The sequence below is a fragment of the Ceratotherium simum genome, chromosome 27 (genome assembly GCF_057802395.1).
Source record: "Ceratotherium simum simum isolate JZ-2026a chromosome 27, ASM5780239v1, whole genome shotgun sequence".
NCBI classification, from domain to species: domain Eukaryota; kingdom Metazoa; phylum Chordata; class Mammalia; order Perissodactyla; family Rhinocerotidae; genus Ceratotherium; species Ceratotherium simum.
In genome coordinates this window covers 7085635-7101759 of record NC_141926.1, presented here as the reverse complement: position 1 = coordinate 7101759, position 16125 = coordinate 7085635, and the positions used below count along the sequence as shown (strand labels likewise).

The window sequence follows — 16125 nt, the reverse complement described above, 5'->3', positions numbered from 1 at the left end:
GCTCTCTGAAGGAGTGAGCTGTACAGAGTGGTTATATACCATCTTGGAACAAAGAGCATACATCACATATGACAGGAATATCTCTCTTATTACAGTCATGAGACGCTTTGCTAGCACAGCAGGTCAGAGGTCACAAGGTGAGTATAGCAGGTCAGTGGTCACTAGATGAGTTAATGTAGGTCAGTAATTAATCCTTAGTGTCAGGGAAGAAATGCTTAAAGAAATGCTGATATGGGGGAGGAAACATCCCTATCTTAGAAGGCATCATTCTTGGCTTTGACACATTGTAAATGTTTAAAGCAGATGTACAATGCATCCTCAACAGGTCACATGAAGCCTTTCTCCCAAACAAGGTCAAGCCAAATTAGTTTTAAACCAAGTGGCTTCCTCAAATACTCCAATATATCCTATTGCTTTTCATTTACTCATCAGATTTATTACAGTGTTTAGTTTTGAAATGTAAACAAGATATTTTACATATAATTACTTACAAAACTTTTTTTTACTGTTGCTACCATAATTACAGTAGTTGTCTATTTATGGAAACGTCTATTTTAACATAAATTTAAGAATAAAAGTGAGTCAATTTAAAAAACGCATTAATTACACAATAACACAAGTGGTTGATATAACAAATCAGATATAACAAAACTAGACCCACGCTGGCGACTGAACCACACGCGTTTGGAATAAACGCCGCGTGCGGTAGGGCGCCCCGCGAAGAAAGCTACGGAAAGCGGGAAAGCCAAGGAGGAGGCTGGAAGGCGCTCCCCATGGCCTGGCGGAAAGACGGCCCCGCCTCCCCGAGAGTGCGGCGCAGTGCGCAAGCGCGGCAGCGCGCCTCTGCGGGGCGCTGGGCCCTACTGCGCAGGCGCGGGCCTCGGCGTGGTCCCCATGGAGCTGGCGTAGTGGAGTAGCTGCCGTGGCTTGGCCGGCGCCGCGGGAGCGTCCGGGATGAGTGCGGCCGAGGCTGACCGCTGGGCGTGGCTGCTGGTGCTCAGCTTCGTGTTTGGGTGCAATGTCCTCAGGATTCTCCTCCCGTCCTTTTCCTCCTTCGTAAGTGCTGCCTGGCCTTTCAGGGGCCGGTGGGTTGCCGCTCAGTCCCCGGCGAGCCTGGCGTAGACAGAGGGGTCTCAAACTGGCCGCGTGATCGGCCCGCTGAAGCGTCTTGGTTGGGCCGTCCTGTGTTTAATATTTTTTTGAGCTAGTTGCTAGCGTCTAAAAGCTGCAAAGTCTTACCCCCAAATGTGTATTTCTGGATTCTCGGGGAGGGTAAAAAAAGAAATACGTGGCGACACTTGGTCACGTTTTCACGTGGCAGCAGCCCTCAGGCTGGGAGTTCTCGGTGTCCCTCTGCCAGCCGCCCTCACTTCGTTGTTCCCTGGACTCTGGAGTGGTCGAGCAGCCCTCGGCTGCTGGGGGACGGTGCCTGGTGCTGCACGGCGTGCAGTTTGCCGGAGGCCTCGTCTTCTTCGCACGCAGTGCCAGCTGTGCCAGCTCCGGGAGAGACGGATCTCTGTGTGCAGGAGTCCCCATTCTTGGGGTGATGGGCTGGGAGGCAGTGTGGACAGAGAATCTCGGTTCTGTGTGATGCTTCCTGTGTCCAAGGAAGCGACAGCCGCTGGGGAGCATTCTCTCTCTGCAGGGCGTTTGCCCAGACATAAGTATATTACCTCGTGTCCAGTTGTTATCGCTGCTGTGGGTGGTGAATGTCACCCCATCTTCCTTTACCTCCCAGAGGAGTCTGACTCAAGAGGGTCTAGTAGTTGCACTGTCATCCAGTTAGTGACTGTTGGGGTGGATCTCCTAGTTCTGCCCCTCTGCCTATTGGAGCATGCATAGGGGTTTGGTGGTGAATTTGATGGGTGTGTGTGTGTGTGTGTGTGTGTGTGCAAGAGAGAGCTGTGTCCGGGAGTCGGGCGCCCTCTGCCCACAGCGGGAGTGACGCGGTCTCTGACTCACACTTCAAAGATTGAGTGCACGTGTTATAGTATTATCTTGGGAAACTCAGTCCTCTCTGCTTTTCTCTCCTGATAGGAGTTGCTGGTGGTGGTGGTGGTGGGATATTTAAGATTGGGCAGAATTTCGACTTGTTTCTTTTATTCTACCAGTATTCATTGAGTCTAGGAGGAAGGACCTGGCCACCCACTTCTGAAAAAATTGGCCATGAAAACCTCATGAATAGCTTCAAGTGTTGTCTGATACAGCACCAGAAGGTGACAGGATGGAGCAAAAAGACCCGGCAGGGTTTTTCTCTGCTGGATACAGGGTTGCTAGGAATTGGAATCAACTCCACAGCAATAACACTCATGGAGTGTCTGTTTTCTGTAAAGCTCTATTTTAGGGCTTTCCTACTCCTGTTGTTCTGAGGCATACTGACTTCCCTCTTAATTCCCATCCCCCGATTTAGAATCTTTCCTGATGTCACTTAGTCTTTTTTTTTTGTGAGGAAGATTAGCCCTGAGCTAACATCCGATGCCAATCCTCCTCTTTTTTGCAGAGGAAGATTGGCCCTGGGCTAACATCTGTGCCCATCTTCCTCTACTTTATATGGGACGCCGCCACAGCATGGCTTGACAAGTGGTGCGTCAGTGTGCGCCCGGGATCTGAACCTGCGAACTGCGGGCCACCATAACTTGATGTGCCAAGTCCTTAGCATTGGATAAAAGACCCTTGAAGAGCTGACCCTTGCCCATCTTTCTGTCTTCTTTTTAAAAATTGTAGTAAAATATACATAATATTTACCGTCTTAACCATTTTTAAGTGTACAGTTCAGTGGCATTAAGTACACATTATTGTGCAGCTATCACCACCATCCATCTCCAGAACTTTTTCATCGTCCTAAACTGAAACTCTGTACCCATTAAAACAATAACTCCCCATTCCCCCTCTCCCTGGCACTCACCATTCTACTTTCTATCTTTATGAATTTGACTACTCTAGGTATCTCATATAAGTGGAATCATACAATATTTGTCTTTTTATGTCTGGCTTATTTCACTCAGCATAATGTCTTTGGGGGTTCATCCTTATTGTAGTGTGTGTTAGGATTTCATTCCTTTTTAAGGCTGAATAATATTCCAGTGTATGTATATACCACATTTTGTTTATCCATTCATCCTTTGATGGACATTTGGGCTGTTTCCACCTTGTGACTGTTGTAAACAATGCTGCTAGAACATTGGTGTACAAATATCTGGTCAAGTCTCTTGTTTTCAGTTTTTTGGGGTAAATACCCAGAAGTAGAACTGCTGAATCATATGGTAAGTCTACATTTCATTTTTTTGAGAAACTGCCATATTATTTTCCACAGCGGCTGCACCATTTTACATTCTTACTAGCAAAGCAAAACAGTTGCAATTTCTCCACATTCTCCAACACTTGTCATTTTATTTATAAAATTAGATAATAGCCATCCCGATAGGTGCAAAATGGTATCTCATGGTGGTTGTGATTTGCATTTTCCTAAAGATTAGTGATGTTGAACATCTTTTCATGTGCTTATTGGCCATCTCTGTATCTTCTTTGGAGAAATGTCTATTGCAGTCCTTTGCCCCTTTTTTAATTGGGCATCAGGAGCTGTCCCTTGGAGAAGGGCGCCCTCTGTAGGCCCACAGCGGGAGTGAGGGGCTGTTTGTTTTTTTGTTGAGTTAGGCGTTCTTTGTATATTCTAGATATCACCTCCTTATCAGATAGATGATTTGCAAATATTTTCTCCCTTTCTGTAGGTTGACTGTCCGTCTTTCTTGCAATATCATCTCCATTTTCCTATGTACCCCATCCCATTGCACCTCATGTTGGAGCCACACGCAACTAATCTCCTTTGCTCAAAGAGGCTGTGTTGGTTTTATATTCCTCTTTGAATTGTTCATAATTTCTCATTAGCTGAGGGGGAAGGAGGAGTGAGTGAGTGAGTGGGTATAAATAAGACCTGTCACCATCTCAGGCTGCTTCACCAAGCCCGTGCTCTGCAGCTAGTCCACTGTCAGAAGAGGTTATTGCTGCAGTCTAGACATGAATGAGGCTTGCGCCCTATAAGGCTGGCTGTTCATCATTTGGATGAAGGAGGCCTGGGTTTGTCCTTGGACTTGTGTCACATCCTGTGCTGCTTCCTACAGGCTGTGTAGCCTGTCTAACCTCAAACCAGTTAGCTTTCTTAAACCTTAAAGCTTTCCACTTGATTGTACATAACATTGTTTGTCGAGGTTGTTAGCCAGGTTCAAAAGGATAACATAATTATTTTAGCAGAATGCAGCCCACATTGTTAGTGTTCAAAACAAGGCACGTAATGAGATCTGTCCTGCCTGGTCCCTGGGTTTGGGGTGAGAGTCAATGAAAAGCTGTAAGGAACACAATGGTCCTGTGTAGGATAAAATGCTGTTCCTTCACAACCATTAGAGCCTGCCCTATCACAGGCCCTGAGTTGAGGACACAAGTGGGAAAGACTCTCCACGAGAAACAGAAAGCTTGATTGGGAATGGGCCATGCCCCTACACTTCAGATTATAACTTTCCCTACAGGGTTTATGATGCTTCCTCCGTCCAGCCAGAAGCAAGGGAGGGGTGCACCATCCCATTAGGCAGGCCGCTGGTCCTCTGGCCTGAGGCCCTTGAAGAAGTCTCTGAAGTAGCAGAAGTCCTCGGCCCAGCAAAGCCTTGCAAGGTCCTGGGAAGAGATCTCAGCTGAATACTGGGTTGTGGTGGGTGCCTGGATAAGGACACCCCAGTCCCTGCTGCTGACTTGGTCGGAATTTTCCTGAGAGTTCGTTCTTTCTTCCCTACAAGCTGGTCACAGGACGCACGGATGAAAGAACCTAGTTCATTCAGTACACGACCCAGGACTTTCTTCTGCCAAAGCCGGAGGAGGAGGGGGATGAGCAAGCCCCTCAGGGAACGCCCGCTCTGCGCGGGGTGCACGCAGGCGCACTGCGCAGGCGCCCCAGGACAGGCGCGGCGGAGGGCGGGGTGAGGGTCCCGGCGAGCCGCGCATGCTGCGCAGGCGCCAGCGGCACCGCTCTCGCAGACCTCCGCTTTGCAGACCCTGGGGGAGGGCAGGCTGCAGGCTGCCCTGCGGGGCTTGGTTTGTGGGGCTGAGCGGCATTTTCATAGTGGACGATTTCGAAATTATCTTAATTTTCTGCTCTAAAAAGTGGCCCTCTCCCTTTCCTCTAGGGGCCCGGGCCACTGAGCCGAGGTGTGGACGCTGCAGGACCTGCCACTGTGGGCGTCTTCCTGAGCCCCTCCCTCTTTCCAGGGAACGCTGTCGCCTAGTGATTTCCTGCTCTGGACCAGGCATAGAATGGCCCCCAAGTATTAGTTTAGGGGGTGACAGGTTTAGGGGGTGACAGGGGGCGATGGGGCTTCAGTGCGCGCGTGCAGGTGAGGCCTTGCGGATGGGGCTGTGCACGTGCGGGGGCCAGTGCCACGAGGAGGGGTCCCCACTGGGCGGCCCGGGCCTGAACCTGGCATGTGGGGCTTTTCTGGGACCGCAGCTTCGCAGGGGCCTTGGTCCTATCCTGGGGTGAGGTCCGTCCCTGGCGTTAGGGACCCACCCGAACGAGCGGCCGAGCCATCACTCCTGGGGTGCTCGCTGTGTTCCAGGAGCACGGGCTGTAAACGTCATCAGGCATTGATTTTCAGATGAGTCTGGTCCGGAGAGGTGCCAGCCCCTGAGTGGCGGAGTGGGGAGTTGAATCTCCCCAGTGTGACCCCAAGGTCAAGCCCTGGCATTTTGTCTGTTGGCAAAGGCGTGTCGGAGTTGGACAGAATCCGAGGGTGACCGCTGGGAGGACACTGAGCTCACACAGGCCGGCGGCCAGCGTCTGGAGACACGGTGACAAGAAGGATCGCTTCTGTCCCTGTGTTCTCCCACTGTCCCAGTCATTGTGATAAGATTTTTTAAAAACTCATTTTCTGCTTCAGAATTGTTTGTGGACCCATCTTCGGGACCTTGAATAGCTGTACTCAGCACAGCTTATCTGTTTCTATCAGGTGGAAGGTTTAAAGTCGTGGAAGGTAATTTTGAGTCCATAAAGACTTGAGAGATTTATTTTGGTTTTGAAAATTAATATTTTAATTACTATATTTAAATTCAGTCTCATTAAATCTCACAATTCAGTTTATACTTCTAGCACATTTTAACGCTTAGAAGGAGATTTTGGATTAATGTTGGTACCTATTTGCAAATTTAAACACTTCCAAACATTTTTAGTGTGCTTATAGATGTGATATATATTCTTTTTTGGGGAGCATTACAGTTGTCTGATTTAACCACAGTACTCCTCAGTTCCCTCACCCACCTTTCACTTCTGAGTAATCAATTTTGGCCTTTTCAGTTTTTAATTGTTTTTGTATATTCTCTATGAAGCTAAATAATGTGCTTGCACTTCCGTTTCTTTTTAAAATCTAGTTTTAAAAGTCAGGTTTATTGAAGTGTAATTTGCATTCAGTGAAATTCACTCCTTCCAGGTGGGCGGTTTGGTGAGTTCTGGCACACTTATTCAGTATGGTAACCACCAGCACCTTCAAGATAAAGGACATCTCTATCACCTCAAAGGTCCTGTCCCCCACCGTGCACCTGTTTCTTGATGTACCGAGTTTAAGCAGCACCTATAGACTCCTTGCTCCTGAAAGACGCTTCTGTAATTAAGAGAATTTGGCCCATCCCTATTTTCTTCTCCGGCGTGGGTCAGGCTGGAGCATACGTCCTTTATTTAGAGTGTTGGGTAGAGGTCAGGGCATAGGGGACGAAGACGGAACTGGGTTTGAGGACCCCCTGCCCGGGCTCAAGGCCTGCAGGACGCTGCGCAGTGGCAAACGCACTGCACTACTGCGCAGGCGCCTTCGGGAGACCAGCCAGCCCCGCCCCCACGCTAACGGCCTCGTTGCGCAGGCGCCAGAGGGGGGCCTGCGCAGGCATCCCGGGAATCTGCGCACGCGCCCCTGGGACCCCCAAGACGGGGGGCTTCCGGCCGGAACTGGAGTCGCCGTCCGGTGCGCCGCACAGAGCGGTCCGGGAGCTGGAGGGGCAAACTCGTTTACTGTGCCCTTGCTACGGGTCAGTACACGTCAACACGTTATCCCCTTTCATCTTTTTCGATTTACATTTAAAATTTCGCCACAAACACAAACGCGTAGAGAAGTTATGCATACAGTACAAAGAAGTGGTTTTGTTTCCTGAGCCCCTCACTCCCCGATACCTGAGTGTGTAAGCGGTGGCCTCGGCCACAACGCAGCCGTCACGTGGTATCCCTCCTCTCCGGTTCAGGGGGTTTCCCTCGTCCAGCGATGGCCTTGGTAGCAAAGGGCCCCGTCAGCACTGCATTGCACATGTTGCCATGTCTCTTCAGTCTGGAAGGGTTCTCGGTCTTTCCTTGACTTGCTTGGCTGGCATTTCCGAATATGGCAGGGCAGTGATTCTGCAGAGTGGCCCCCTGTGGACATCTTTGTCCGGTGTTTGGCGCCATGTCACAGAAGGGATGCTGCGTTCTCACTGCGTCTCCTCGGGCCATGGGCGTCAATTTGGGGATGTTCACTCCTCAATCGGGGCCGGTCCCTGCAGGCGCCTCCCGAGGCTGCCCGTGGACCTCGCAGTCCGGGGACCCAGGACCGTCCTGGCCCGTCGCCGGGCGCCGCCTGGCGGCCACTGCGGTCTCGTCCCTGTGCTCCCGGCAGCGGGCGGGAGTCCGGGCAGGTGTGTGTGTAGCGAGGGAGAGTTGGGGGGTGCAGCACACGTGGGTCCCGTCTGCAGGCTTCCTGGAGGGCGCCTGGGCCGCCCAAGTTCCCTGTGGGGTCTGGCTGTCAGAGGCGCCTCTTTACAAACGTTTACGTTTATATTTCTGTCTTTGTGCCTGGGGAAAACCGCTAGTTCACAGCCATATCTCCAATTCTAATCCAACACTACAGGACTCATTCTAGTTTCCCCCCACTCCGCATTTCTCACTTCCTTTTCTATAATTTTATTTATTTATTTATTTTTTTCCCAGAGCCCCAGTAGATAGTTGTATGTCATAGCTCCATATCCTTCTAGTTGCTGTATGTGGGGCGCAGCCTCAGCATGGCCGGAGAAGCGGTGCATCGGGGCCAGCCCGGGATCGGAACCCGGGCCGCCAGCAGCGGAGCGCGCGCACTTAACTGCTAAGCCACAGGGCCGGCCCACACTCCCTTTTCTGACAGTGAGAAAACTGGCTCCCACTGTCTTCAATATGTTTACTTTATTTGGTCAGTCCTTTATAACTAACCACCCATCTCCTCCACTGCCCCTTCCCCAGTGTGGTTCCCTGCCCCACTGCCCTACTTGGGCTCTGACACCAGTTTGGCTGGGTGCCTTCCTTTTGTCATGTATGCCCCCCTCACCCTGCTCCGGGTCTGACTCCCATGCAGGCTGCCCTTTCTTGGAGACCTCCATATCACTGTGCTTGGCTCTGACCCCCCTTACCAGGGTGCCCCTCTGCGGGAATGCCCTCCTCCCTGTTCTTGGGCTCTGAGTTCCGGCACTGGGCCACCACCTCATCACTGGAACCCTGCACCCCCACCTTGCTCTGTCCACCTAATTCACGACTGAATTCTTTTTTTTTTTTTTTAAAGATTTTATTTATTTATTTTTTCCCCCTAAAGCCCTAGTAGATAGTTGTATGTCATAGCTGCACATCCTTCTAGTTGCTGTATGTGGGATGCAGCCTCAGCATGGCTGGAGAAGCAGTATGATGGTTCGCACCCGGGATCCGAACCCGGGCTGCCAGCAGCGGAGCACGCGCACTTAACCACTAAGCCACGGGGCCGGCCCTACGACTGAATTCTAAAGGAAGGAAGAGAATGTGTGGTCCTTGTCACCTGAATGACAGCTCTGGAGATGGAATCAGTTTTCATTTTAAAATTACAATTTTACAGTTATAGTGAAAGACATACTTTGTACCATAGTAATCCATGGGCATGTCTGCAAAAGGAAAAATATATATGAATGGCAATTCAAATTGGAGGGAGTTTTTGTTTTTGTGGTGGTTGTAGGGAGCAGGACCAGGAAGCAGAGGCTGGCTGTGTAGGGAAGGATGGCTTGCCCAGTGGACAAAGTGAGCAGATAGGATGGTGGAGGAGGTGGGGGAGAATGTGTACCCCACGTGGAAAGGCACTGATCCCAGCTGTCCACTCCGCCAGATGTCCAGGGTGCTGCAGAAGGATGCAGAGCAGGAGTCGCAGATGAGAGCAGAGATCCAGGACATGAAGCAAGAGCTCTCCACTGTCAACATGATGGACGAGTTCGCCAGATACGCCAGACTGGAGAGAAAGATCAACAAGATGACAGATAAGCTCAAAACTCATGGTACTATTTTCAGTTGCAGTGTGGAAAGCTTCCTAAGAGCCGATTAATAGAGAAATCTTTATATAAAGATTCATAGAATATATGCTTTGATTCTTGGATGTTTTAGATGTTGATATAAACTTTTAAGTTGTCTAGAAGAAACCCAATAATAATTATTACTTTCTTATTTGCTGGTGAACCTTTTCATTCTAAACACAGAAACATCCAGGATCCTCTTAGATTTTCTTCAGAGCCAACTTGTTAGTATAGGTTGTCATTTTTCAAATTCAACACTTTTCTGAGAGAAGCCTAGAAAAAATCTCCTAGTGGATTCCCAGGGGCTTTTGTGAACACTCTCTAGAAAACTCCCAGCAGTGTCTGTATCCGAGTGTAGACTGCAGGGTGGGGATCAGGCTTATTTATCTGTACGTTTGCCACTGTGCCTGACAGTCTCCTGTGATGAAGAGCATTTTCTCAGGGCCGCCTGTGCGCTGGGAGTGAGCACAGTGAGAGAGCTATCTCCACGGGTGGTCAAACAGACAGAGGGGCCTGCCCAGCCCGAGACAAACTAGACTCCCACTTCCGGATTAGGGTACTGTGTAGACTGCGAAGTCAGGGAAGGAAGTTTAGTCCTGTTGGTAAGTGCATTGTAAAAAGAATCTCTGATTTAGATGAATAGTTTCAAGGGTTTTCAAAGTGAAAGTGTCAAATCTCACAATCTGTGTGTCTCTATTTTAAATAATGGCGTAGAGGGTGATTTTTAAAAAGGTCTAGTTTATATTTTCTAAGTATGTTGAGCAAATGTTACATATATAATTAGAAAATATTTTCTGGGAGGAAATAGCATTTCTGTGTACTTGAGTATTTTCTTCATTTTTCAGGACTGAGATAATTATTTCACCCTGTTTTTCCTTTCAGTGAAAGCACGGACAGCTCAACTGGCCAAGATAAAATGGGTTATAAGTGTTGCTTTCTACATATTGCAGGTAAGTGTCCTATTGTGTCACCTGGGGTCACTCAAGTTGATAATGGACTCTCCTCCAGGACCGTGTGGCCTCTGGAAGCCAGGTCTGGGAATTCAGGCTTTTCCACTTTCAGCTGCTGTGCTGCGTCGTCCTGCCAGCATGTGACTCTGAACACTCTGGATTTATAAATTAGACTAAAAGAAAGCCTTTCTCTTGACTACAGTTGTTAAATATTGGGATTTTTTAGCGATGAATGTTGAAGTGAGTTCTTTCATACTGCCTTTGTTCCAGGGCAATTTTGGGAGCCTAGGGGGCTCAGGTGAGAGAAGCTTAGTTCAACATTGTATTTTCTAAGATGGTCGGTAATTCTGGCCATTGCTCGTTCCGTGGTGTGCAGACGTGTCTGTCTACTCTCAGGTAGGAGACCCATTATTCTCATTTGGCCCATACCACTGATTCCCAACTTTCTTTTTTTTTTTTTTTTTTTGTGAGGACGATCAGCTCTGAGCTAACATCCATGCCAATCTTCCTCTTTTTGCTGAGGAAGACTGGCCCTGGGCTAACATCCGTGCCCATCATCCTCCACTTTATGTGGGACGCCGCCACAGCATGGCCTGACAAGCGGTGCGTCGGTGTGCACCCGGGATCCGAACCCTGGGCCGCCAGCAGCAGATCGTGCGCACTTAAGCGCTATGCCACGGGGCCGGCCCCTCCACTTTCTTATCTGGGAGGTTGTTACTTGTTTCTTTCCCGGTGGAATTACTGGTCTTGACCCTGAGGTGGTGGATATGCTGCGTACACACTTCAGTGGCTGCTTTAAATGATCTCTGAGTTTTAGTACTGTGTCTGAGCTTTTCTGGGGTAAAGGATTTGAGCCAACCCCCAAAGCCCTGGTTGTTCGGGTATATTTAAGTGCACTGATCCTGAGGCCCTGTCACTCTGATCCGAGGTAGGTTTCACAGGGACAGGAATGAAGCTGGATGCTCTCTTTTAGGTCTGCTCATTCGAGTGGCATGTTCAAGGCCACAAAGGTGACAGAAGACAACTGAAAGAGTGCTGTGGGGAAGGAGAAAAGAGAAAGCATTGCTCCTCCGCCCACCACTTCAGCTTGCAGAGGGCTCACCCCTGCATGCGGATGCCAGTGCTCCTGTGTGGATGCGAGAATTAACTAGTTTTTCAAGGATCTTAGAGGCATACAGTCGCTTTTGTCACTAATAAGGTGTTTTTAGCATAGTCTGGCTACTTAAAGGAGATACTCAATGAGAAAAGAACACTTGTGTTATGGGGGACCTTGGTTAATTTATCCATTAATTTAATAGTGTGTATGTGTTATTGGTGACGGGATTGATAGGGCTTGAGGTCATCGATTTGGAGAGTTTCTCTGGTTTGTTGTCACGTTTCCCCCTCTTTCTGTGGTGGTTGGTTGTGTGACTGGCAGGTTGTTTCCATTCACCGGTAGTGTCTTTCTTTGCAGGCTGCCCTGATGGTGTCACTCATCTGGAAGTATTACTCTGTCCCTGTGGCCGTGGTGCCGAGCAAATGGATAACTCCACTAGACCGCCTGGTCGCATTTCCTACTAAAGTAGCAGGTAAGAGTTTTCTGGAAAACATAGTGGAAGAGTGTGGATGGGCTTATGTAGAGGTATGTGGTGGAAGATGAAGTCATCCTGATGTCCTCCTCGTGGTGCATGTCACCAGTGCTCCCAGCCCCGCACAGGATCGCAGTGAAGAAACTGAGGTCTAGAGAAGTGACTTCACCTGTCCAGTGTCACCAGAATACTAACAAGCAGAGCTAGAATTTAACCCACATCTGTTTCCGGAATCCAAGCCCAGTACATGGAGTCTGATACCCTGTTTATTGAAACACCACCTCTAGTTCACAAGTTCTGTGACCTCTTTTCAATTCTTATTATGCTCGGCCTCTCTGCAGCACTTACTGCTATCGGCCATTCTTTTTTTTTGAAAGATAATTTCTTTTGGATGTTAACAGTGTAGTACATGTCATTGTAGAATGATCAGAAATGTAAGCACAATTTTTAAAAAATCTCATTAGCTATGGATAACCCCTGTTAACATTGGGGTATATTTTTTCCAGTCTTTTTTTCTATATATTCCTATATAGTTAAGGTCATCTGGCACATAAAATATTTTACCCCTTTTTACTTTATATTGTAAGCCTTTTCCTATATCAGTAAACATTTTTATTAAGGAATTTTGGATAGCTGTTGGATGTGTCATAATTTACTAATTTCCCTGTTACAGGATATATATTTAGGACCTAATTTTTTGCTATCAAGAATAATACTGCAGCACACATCCTTGTCAGCCAGTCTTTGGTTGTGATTTGTGATGGTGCTGGAGGTGAATTACTAAGTCAAAAGGAACGACTGTGTCAAGGATTTCCAATTTAGCCACACCCCCTTCCCCCCACCCCACCCCTTATCCCAACACAGCGTGAGGGCACTGCTGGTGGGTTCTCAGTGTTGCCCAGCAGAGGAGCAAGAGCCACCCTTCCAGGCATCCAGCGGGCTCTTGCAGCCTGTCTTCCTGTCTCAGTTATCAGTGGGGAAGAAAGCTGTGGGTGGTAAACATTGCTTCATTGATAATGCTTTTTTGAGAGGGGAGAAACAGATAGACCCACAGGGTGGTCTTACAGTCTACTGATAACATAAATAAATAATGCACATCTCTCTGGCAGGAACAGAAATTCAAATCAGGGCCCATTCTGAGTAATTCCTTCTTAGTAAAGGCAGTCCTGTGACTCAATAGAAAGTCTGATGAATTTGAACCCACAAAACACAAACTCAGTCTTTCTTAGCCCAGCACTGCTCAATAAGAATGGAAATGCAAGTTAAAGGTAGCAGGGGCAGGCACTGGGGGCAGACTTCTTGGCGTGCTCGCTTAGGTTGAATTTCTTTATTTTTAGGTGGTGTTGGAATTACCTGTTGGATTTTAGTCTGTAACAAAGTTGTGGCTATTGTGCTTCACCCTTTCAGCTGAAAAAGAAGATGACAAGTATGACGCTTTTAAGAACGGATTTTCACGTAGCAGGTTAAAAATCTGATTTATACTGTTTTATTTTAAGAAACAAAAGCGCACAGGTTAGTTTTTTTGTTGAACATGTTTTGTTCTTGGACTTGATGTAAGATTCTTCTAAGAATCACAATTTTATACACTTGTCATTGAGCCAGAAAGGTCAGGCTGTCTTGTGTGTGTATGGGCCAGCAGAGTGCCAGATTTATTATAAGAAACGTGTGACATTATGGGCGTCTACACGTTGTTACTTACGATTTGCACTCTTGGCATATTTTAAAGGTCACGTTGACAACTAGAAAGTCAAAATATTCTCATAATTTAAGTACTTTAAGGACTTTGTGCTATTTTTAATCCAGATTGGAAAACTACTTAATACCACTACTAGAATTTGAAACTTTGTTTTTTAATCTCATGCAGTACTACTAAAAGAATAACACTAATTGAAGTTGTACTTTTTTCTTTCTCTGTTTAAAATGTCATTTGTTGGGCAAGCCTTTGTGTAGTATTAGCTACTTATTTGAAGCCATTAATTTTTCATGACTTGGTTTTGTAAATGTATTCATGAGACCATAATGCATTGTTTTGTGCTTGAATTGTGTGAGTTGTATTTAAATCATTTCATATGAAGTGTATTTTATAAGCATTTAATATTTATGCTCTGTAGAATGGAACAAAGTTAAAAAACAAATTAGGGAGCCTGAATAAATTAATTTGAATGGATACATGTTTGGCCCATAAAGTATAATCCTGCTAAATATTTTTTTAAAACACTTTTTTCTAATTAAATTTTTTGCAAGTGCTTGTGTGTCTTCCTTCCTTATAGCTACTTATTGGCTATGACCAATCTGTAACTGTGACAAGTGGCAGAGGGCTTTAACCGTTAACTAAGTGAGCCACAGCACTTTAAAGCTACATTCCATGACTAGTTTTTAAAAGATCGTATTGGTATTCTTGTGTTCCCTAAGGATCTAACAAGTAGCTCATGGTGATTTCTGCTCCTTGTCCTGTGAAAGGACGAAGTGCTGTGCGACTGTAGTGTATCGTCACCAGAGTCTCATCACTCAGACTTACCTGGCACCAAGTTAACTTAGCTTAAGAAAGGATGCAGAACAGGGAACACAGCTGTATTGATAGCAAACAGCATCATGGAGGACTCGGACACCAGCTTCCAGTGTCTCAGTCACACCCAGGGTACGTTTTGGCCACAAAGGATGAGAAACCAACTTGAGGAGGAGTTGTAGCAGCACAAGGGAGCCGTGGGGGCTGGGGTCCTTTAGAGGCCGCATGCATGGCGCCCATTTCTCGTGAGCTGCAGGCATACGTGGCGGGTTAGACAGTCAGCGGTCGGGCAGCCGGGTACGGCATGCCCAGGGACATCCTTGGATCACTAACCAGTGTAACGTCTCCCCGACGAGACTCTTCCTTATCTCCTAAGGATAGATTCTTTCAGTTAATACTGCAAGGATCTTGACAAATCTCCCTGAGGCTAGAAGAAAAGACTTACGGGTCACAGCAGTTCATTCTTTCCACATACGTTAATAGTTGGTGAAGATTAAATAGGGGAAATTTAAATGTCTGTCATGTTTCGCATCATTGTGGTTTTTTAAAACGGTATTTGTTTTTAAATCGATAATAAACCTGGTACAGGCATACTTTGAACATATTGTGTATTTGGTTCTAGACCACTACAATAAAGTGAATATCACAATAAAGTGAGTCACACAAATTTTTTGGTTTCCTCGTGCATATAAAAGTTATGTCTACACTATACTATAGTCTAGTATATAAGTAATACTTGTATATACTATTAAGTGTGCAATAGCATTATGTCTAAAAAAACAATGTGCATACCTTAATTAAAAAATACTTTATTGCTAAAAAATGCTAACCATCATCTGAGCCTTCAGTGAGTCATAACCTTTTTGCTGGTGGAGGGTCTTGCCTCAGTGTTGATGGCCGCTGACTGATCAGGGTGGTGGGTGCTGAAGGTTGGGGGGTTGTGGCAATTTCTTAAAATAAGCCAACAATGAAGTTTGCGGCATTGATTGACTCTCCTTTCACGAATGATTTCTCTGTAGCATGTGATGCTGTTTGATGGCATTTTCTGTACAGTAGAACTTCTTTCAAAATTGGAGTTAATTCTCTCAAACCCTGCCACTGCTTTATCAACTAAGGTTATGTAATATTCTAAATCCTTTGTTGTCATTTCAACAATCTTCACAGCATCTTCAGCAGGAGTAGATTCCATCTCAAGAAACCACTTTCTTTGCTCATCCATAAGAAGCAACTCCTCGTGTGTTCAAGTTTTATCATGAGATTGCAGCAATTCAGTCCCATCTTCAGACTCCGCTTCTAATTCTAGTTCTCTTGCTATTTCCACCACATCTGCAGTTACTTCCTCCACTGAAGTCTTGACCCCTCCAAGTCATCCATGAGGGTTGGAATCAACTTCTTCCAAACTCCTGTTAATGTTGATATTTTGACCTCTTGCCAGAATCACGAGTGTTTTTAATGGCATCTAGAATGGTGAATCCTTTCCAGAGGGTTTTCAATTAACTTTGCCCAGCTCCATCAGAGGAATCACTATCAATGGCAGCTCTAGCCTTATGAAATGTATTTCTTAGATAAGACCTGAAAGTCGAAATGGCTCTGTGATCCATGGGCTACAGAATGGATGTTGTGTTAGCAGGCCTGAAAACAACATTAGTCTCGTTGTACATCTGCATCAGAGCTCTTGGGGGACCAGGTGCATTGCCAATGAGCAGTAATGTTTTGAAAGGAATTTTTTTTTCTGAGCAGTGGGTCTCAACAGTGGGCTTAAAATATT

At 46.7% G+C, this 16125-nt stretch overlaps 1 protein-coding gene across 2 annotated transcripts; it reads left to right on the top strand.

The window, feature by feature from the left end:
- Window positions 1-888: 888 nt before the first annotated feature.
- GET1 (guided entry of tail-anchored proteins factor 1) lies at window positions 889-14097 on the top strand. Of its 2 annotated transcripts, none has more exons than XM_087418070.1 (5): window positions 889-1056; window positions 9153-9318; window positions 10216-10283; window positions 11737-11851; window positions 13259-14097. In XM_087418070.1, the coding sequence occupies exons 1-5, from the start codon at window positions 955-957 to the stop codon at window positions 13324-13326; spliced, it is 519 nt and encodes a 172-aa protein (XP_087274196.1). In that variant the 5' UTR covers window positions 889-954; the 3' UTR covers window positions 13327-14097. The 2 variants fall into 2 exon arrangements, with proteins under 2 accessions (XP_087274196.1, XP_004429670.1); XM_004429613.3 differs by having other exon boundaries at window positions 891-1056; window positions 13189-14097.
- The last annotated feature ends 2028 nt before the right edge of the window (window positions 14098-16125 follow it).

Bases quoted from the DNA above. Each gene is read 5' to 3' on its own strand.
- GET1 (XM_004429613.3), top strand. From the start codon at position 955: ATGAGTGCGGCCGAGGCTGACCGCTGGGCGTGGCTGCTGGTGCTCAGC. The intron at 9,319-10,215 runs GTACTATTTTCA...TTTTCCTTTCAG, and splicing joins AGATAAGCTCAAAACTCATG to TGAAAGCACGGACAGCTCAA. The intron at 10,284-11,736 runs GTAAGTGTCCTA...CTTTCTTTGCAG, and splicing joins TTGCTTTCTACATATTGCAG to GCTGCCCTGATGGTGTCACT.